This window comes from Hylobates moloch, unplaced genomic scaffold (genome assembly GCF_009828535.3).
Source record: "Hylobates moloch isolate HMO894 unplaced genomic scaffold, HMol_V3 SCAFFOLD_3, whole genome shotgun sequence".
Classification (NCBI taxonomy): domain Eukaryota; kingdom Metazoa; phylum Chordata; class Mammalia; order Primates; family Hylobatidae; genus Hylobates; species Hylobates moloch.
The window spans coordinates 16,407,832-16,414,757 of record NW_026652278.1 but is presented as its reverse complement, the minus strand read 5'-3'; the positions used below and the strand labels follow the sequence as shown (position 1 = coordinate 16,414,757).

At 36.2% G+C, this 6,926-nt stretch overlaps 1 protein-coding gene across 1 annotated transcript; it reads left to right on the top strand.

Moving 5' to 3' along the window:
• Positions 1-5,257: 5,257 nt before the first annotated feature.
• LOC116483075 (dnaJ homolog subfamily B member 6-like) lies at positions 5,258-6,425 on the top strand. The gene is given in 2 exon segments (XM_032176766.3): positions 5,258-5,853; positions 5,856-6,425. Coding segments are annotated over 2 exon segments (723 nt in total). The 5' UTR covers positions 5,258-5,357; the 3' UTR covers positions 6,083-6,425.
• Positions 6,426-6,926: the final 501 nt, after the last annotated feature.

Here is a 6,926-nt window from a genome sequence, read left to right as displayed (position 1 = left end):
ACCCTAGGTTCAAGGTGGAAAACACTTTTGAAAATAGGATAGAAAATGGCAGAACTTGTTGGAAAAAAACAAAACAACAACAACAACAACAAAAACCTCATAGAATGTTAACCTAGCTTTGTGTTAATGGTAGTAGAGTTTCTATAACAAGGGAGATGGTGGTGACCCTTGAAATTATTTGTTTAATTATTTGTCATCTTTGCCAGACAGAGCCATAAAGAGAAGGAGTATGTCTGTTTAAACATCTGTATATTCCTAGCCAGCACAATGACTGGTATAGGACCGCAGTAAATGTTTGTTGAATGAATGAATGAGTAAATGAATGAACAAACAAAGGAATGAACAGATAGTCTAGCACTATTCTGCAATAGCTAGACCAATCCAGACGTCTATGTTCTAGAAACCATGATTTAAGAGAGGCTTGGACGAAGGAAAGGGGCCACAGTTGAGGAAATTAAGGGCCATTAGACTAGGTACTGAAAAATTCCATGATGCAATAAGTATCTTAAATGTCTTTCTGTGTGAAAATACACATATCAAACTATGTGGGACATAGCTAAAGTAGCACTGAGAGGGAAATTTATACTGCTAAATGCTTATATTAGAAAATAGGAAAGGTCTCAAATCAATAATCTAAATAATCATCTCAAGAAAATAGAAAAAGAAGGGCACATCCAAAGGAAGTGGAAGGAAGGAAATAAGATAGGAACAGAAATAAACAAAACTGAAAACAATAGAGAATATTAGCTAGGTGTAGTGGTATGAGCCTGTAGTTTCAGCTACTCAAGAGGCTGAGGCAGGAGAATTGCTTGAGCCCAGGAGTTCAAGGCCATCCTGGGCAACACAGCAAGACCCCATGTCTAAAAAAAATAGTAAGAAAGATAACAATAGAGAATATCAATAAAACAAAGGCTTCTTCATTGGAAAACAATCAATAAAACTGATAAACCTCTAGCAAGACTGAGAAAGATAAAAAGATAAAATATATAAATCATCAGTATCAGGAATAATACAGAAGATTTCACTACAGCCATTAAAATTGTAACAGTTTAAACAACTAATAGGTTAAAAAAGAAATCACGAGAATAATTGGAAATACTTTGAGATGAATGAAAATAAAATACAATATATAAAAACATATGGATGCAGTGAAAGCAGTGCTCAGAGGGAAATTCATAGCTTACATTAGCAAAAAATCTTAGGTCAATAATCTAATCGTACACCTTAATTAACAAGAAAAAGAAGAGCAAACCAAACCCAAAGCTAGAACAAGAAAGGAAATAATCAATATTAGAGTGCAGATAAATGAAATCGACAATTAGAAAAACAAAATAATTGGTAAAACCAAAAGTTAATTGTTTGAAAAGATCAACGAAATGGACAAACCTTAACTAGAATGACTAAAAAAAAAAAAAGGAGAGAGACTCAATTACTAAAATCAAATATGAAACTGAGAACAGGCTGGGCACGGTGACACAGGCCAGGCTTGGTGGCTCGCACCTATAATCCCAACACTTTGGGAGGCCAAGGCAGGAGCATCGCTTGAGCCCAGGAGTTTGAGGCAGCCTAGGCAACATAGTAAGATTTCGTCTCTACAAAAAAATAAAAATAAAAAAATTAGCTGGGTGTGGTGACACCTGCCTGTAGTCTTAGCTACTGAGGAAGCTAAGCAGGAGGATCGCTTGAGCCCAAGAGATTGAGGCTGCAGTGATCTCTGATTGCACTCCTGCACTACAATCTGGTGACAGAGTGAGATCCTGTCTCAAAAAAACAAATGGGAACATTATTATTAAGTTTACAGAAATAAAAAGATTGTAAGGGAATATAATAAACTACTATAAACCAAAATATTAGACAGCCAGGATGAAATGGACAAAGTCCTAGAAACACAAACTACCACAACTGACTCAAGAAGAAATAGGAAAATCTTGATAGACCTATAACATATAAACAGATTGACTCAATAACCACAAATCACCACAAATCACCCAACCAAAAACAAGCTGAGGATTAAATGACTTCATTGGTGAATTCTACCGAACATCTGAAGAAGAATTAACACTAATCTGTTTCAAATTCTTCAAAAACATAGAAGAGGAGGAAATACACCCCGACCCATTCCATGAAGCCAGCATTACCTTGACACCAAGCCAGACAAACACAATGCATGAAAAGAAACTGTAGACCAATATCCCTTATGAACACAAGGGAGCAAAAATCCTCAACAAAATACTAGTATACCAAATCCAGAAGCTCATTAGAATAATTGTACATGATGATAAAGCGGATTCATCCCAGGAATGCATGGGTAGTTCAACATAGGAAATAAAATCAATATAATGTACCACATTAGTAGAATAAAGAGGAGGAAACATACGATCTCAATTGATCTAGTAAAAGCTTTTGACAAAACCCAACACCCTTTCATGACAAAAAAAAAAAAAAAAATTCACTATTCTAGTGATAACAGGGAATTTTCTCAACAGGTTAAAGGACATTCATGAAAGACCTACAACTGACATCATACTCAATGGTGAAAGATTGAAAGATTTCCCACTGTAATCAGAACAAGACATGGATGATAGCTTTTACAACTTCTATTCAACGTTGCACTGGAAATCCTAGACAGAGTAATTTGGCAAGAAAAAGAATTGGAAAGGCAGAAGTAAAACTACCTTTATTTTCAGATGACATGATCATAGATAGATAGATACATAGATAGATAGATAGATAGATAGATAGATAGATAGATAGATAGATAGATAGAAAAGCCTAAGGAATACACAAAGAAAATTCTAAAGCTAATAAACAAATTCACCAAAAATCTATGATAAAATAATAAACATGTAAAAATCTATTGAATTACTATAAACTAGCAATAAGTAATCTAAGAAGAAATGTTTTAAAATTCCTTTTATAATAGCATCAAAACGATCAAAATACTTAGGAATAAATTTACCCAAGGAGATGTAAGATTTGTATACTAAAAATGATAAAACATTACTAAAAGAAAATTTGAAACCTAAATAAATGAGAAGACAATCCATGTTCATGTACTAGAAGACTTAGAATTGTTAAGATGGCAGCCAGGCGCGGTGGCTCACGCTTGTAATCCCAGCACTTTGGGAGGCCGAGGCGGGCAGATCACAAGGTCAGGAGATCGAGACCACAGTGAAACCTCGTCTCTACTAAAAATGCAAAAAAAAAAAAAAAAAAAAAAAGATGGCAATGTTCCCCAAAGCTGTCTATATATTCAATGCAATCCCTAGCAAAATTCCAATGGCATTTTTTGCAGAAATAGAGAAGCCATTCTAAAATACATATGAAATGGCACAGGACCCCAAATAGCCAAAACAATCTTGAATAAGAAAAACAAAGTTGGAGGACTCACACTTTCCAATTTCCTAACTTACTACAAAGCTACAGTAAGAAAAAAAAATTGGAACTGGTGTAAGGATGGATATATAGATTGATGGAATAGAATTGAGAGCCAAAAAATAAAACCATGCATCTATAGTCAAGTTATTTTTGACAGGTGTTCTAAGATCCTTCAATGGGGAAAGAAAAGTCAACAAGAGGTGCTGAAACAACTGGATATCCACATGTAAAATAATTAAATTGGGCCGAGCACGGTGGCTCACGCCTGTAATCCCAGCACTTTCAGAGGCCAAGGCAGGTGAGTCACGAGGTAAGCACGAGGTCAGGAGATTGAGACCATCCTGGCTAACACGGTGAAACACTGTCTTTACTAAAAATACACACAAAAAAAAACCCAGGCATGGTGGTGGGCACCTGTAGTCCCAGCTACTCGGGAGGCTGAGGCAGGAGAATAGTGTGAACCCAGGAGGCAGAGCTTGCAGTGAGCCAAGATCACACCACTGCACTCCAGCCTGGGCGACAGAGTGAGACTCCGTCTCAAAAAAAAAAAAAAAAAGAATTAAGTTGAACCCTTACATAACCCCTCATAGTATTTATAAATATTAACTCAAAATGGATCAAATACCTAAATATAAGAGCCTAAACTATAAAAGAAGTTTTATGGAAGAAAGAAGTATTCATAAAAGAAAGAATAGTGATGATCTTTAGAATCTTCAGTTTAGAAATGATTTCACAGATAGGACATGAAAAGCACAAACAACAAAAGAAAAAATAGATAAATAGGACTTGGTCAAAATTAAAATATTTTGTGCTTCAAAGGACACTATCAAGAGAGTGAAAAGAAGACTCACAGAATGGAGGAAAATATTTATGGAGTATATATCTGATAATGGTCTAATAACTAGAATATATAATACTTTTATAACTAAACAACAAAAAGACAAACAACTTAATTTAAAAATGGGCAAAGGACTTGAATAGATGTTTCTCCAAAGATGATATACAAATGGTTTACAAGCATATGAAAAGATACTCAACATCATTAGTCATCAGGGAAATTTAAAATAAAACTACAATGACATACTACTTTATACCCACTAGGATGACTATTATTTTAAAAATGGAAAGTGTTGGCAAGGATGTGGAGACATTGGAACCCTCACACATTGCTAGTGAGAACATGAAATGGTGCACATACTGTGGAAAACAGTTTGGTAGTTCCTTTAAAAATTAAACATAGAATTACCACATGACTCAGCAATTCCACTCCTAAGTGTATACCCACAAAAAGTGAAAGTGTCAAACAAAAACCAGTATAAGAATATTCATAGCAGCACTATTCACAATAATCAAAAGGTAGAAATAAACCAAATGTCCACCAACAAATGAATGGATAAATGTGGTATATACATATAATAGAATATTATTCATCCATAAAAGAAACATAGTATGATACATGCTACAATATGGATGAATCTTGAAAACATTATGCCAAGTGAAAGAAGCTAAACACAAAAGGCTACATATTGTATGATTTCATTCATAAAAAATATCGAATAGGAAAATTCACACAGATAGCAGATTAGTGATTGCCAGTGCAAACTAGAAATCCTAAGCCCCTCACCAATTGAATGGATCCCTGCTTAGCTAGGGGATCCCAGAGAAACTGAGTTCCCTGCTACCATGGAAGGGAGGTTGGACACGTTTCATTTACCCCTGACCTTTTGGAGTTTAGACAAAACAACTGACCAGCATTAATGTTAAAATAGAGATCATAAGACTGACAAAACTGATTCGTTATGGCAATAAGATACCAAATTATAAGCAAAACCTGGAGAAAGGAAAGTGCGAGGAGCCGCTGCCACCACCAGTGCAGCAGTCCTGGAGCTGTGAGGAGATTCGGGCCATCACCCTGCCTCCCCTGCGTCCCGCCACTGGCCGCCTCCGTCCTCGTACCCATTCCAACAATCTCTTAAAACATGGTGGATTACTATGAAGTTCTAGGCGTGCAGAGACATGCTTCACCCGAGGATATTAAAAAGGCATATCGGAAACTGGCACTGAAGTGGCATCCAGATAAAAATCCCGAGAATAAAGAAGAAGCAGAGAGAAAATTCAAACAAGTAGTGGAGGCATATGAAGTGCTGTCAGATGCTAAGAAATGGGACATCTATGACAAACATGGCAAAGAAGGATTAAATGGTGGAGGAGGAGGTGGAAGTCATTTTGACAGTCCATTTGAATTTGGCTTCTCATTCCGTAACCCAGATGATGTCTTCAGGGAATTTTTTGGTGGAAGGGACCCATTTTCATTTGACTTCTTTGAAGACCCTTTTGAGGACTTCTTTGGGAATCGAAGGGGTCCCCGAGGAAGCAGAAGCCGAGGGACGGGGTCGTTTTTCTCCACGTTCAGTGGATTTCTGTCTTTTGGAAGTGGATTTTCTTCTTTTGATACAGGAGTTACTTCACTTGGGTCATAGGTCACAGGGGCCTCACTTCATTCTCTTCCATGTCATTTGGTGGTAGTGGCATGGGCAACTTCAAATCGATATCAACTTCAACTAAAATGGTTAATGGCAGAAAAATCACCACAAAGAGAATTGTCGAGAACGGTCAAGAAAGAGTAGCAGTTGAAGAAGATGGCCAGTTAAAGTCCTTAACAATAAATGGTAAGGAGCAGCTGCTGCGCTTGGATAACAAGTAATTCAACGCACGCGCTTAACAGAAATGTTAAACTATAACAAGCACAATTTGAGGATTAACAGGAACATCTTTTCGAAGATTTCAAACGAAGTCAACTTTCAGTATAATTGTACCTAAAGTATTTATAAACAGCTCATCGGAGCCTCTATTTGTCATAGACTTTTGAGTTGATTGTTGGGACCACATAATAGGACTATTTTTTTTTTGTCTTTAATATTGTTGTAAATCTCTGTATGCACTTTGCTTTTTTATTAAACGTACTCCAAGGCGAGTCTTGACTCTTTAGTGTAGGACAAGATTGTATACTAACACAAGCATGGACCTGCTTTTCATTGTGTCTGAAATGTGAGCCATGTAGTGTCGGCCTGCTGTGAAGTTAACATTGCCAGGATGATTCTTCTACAGAAATAATTTCAATTTTTTTCAGTATTTAGTAGTGAAAGATATTAATGCATTAATGGTAATACATTTCTGGTTTAATATAAATTAAGGATGTTTTCTAGTTGTGCATGAATGCTGGCAACTTAGTAAGTTTTGACAATTGTTTAAGTATGTAATGTTAAGCTTAGGTTTAAAAAAGTAAAGCTGGTAAACTGGGTCTTTGTCATTTGCTTTAAAAAAAAAAAGAAAATAAATGCGAATGTGTTAGTGCAAAAAAAAAAACCTAAGGCCATGCAAGTCATGCCTGCAGGCCATCAATCTTGCTAAACAGGTCTGTTTCATCCAGTATATTGTGCTGACTCTGACATAGCATCCTTATCTTAACTTAAATATTTCTTTCTGCTGACTTCAAGGTATAGACAGAGCCTTACTCCTTTAACTGCACATTAAAGAATCTCTGAATC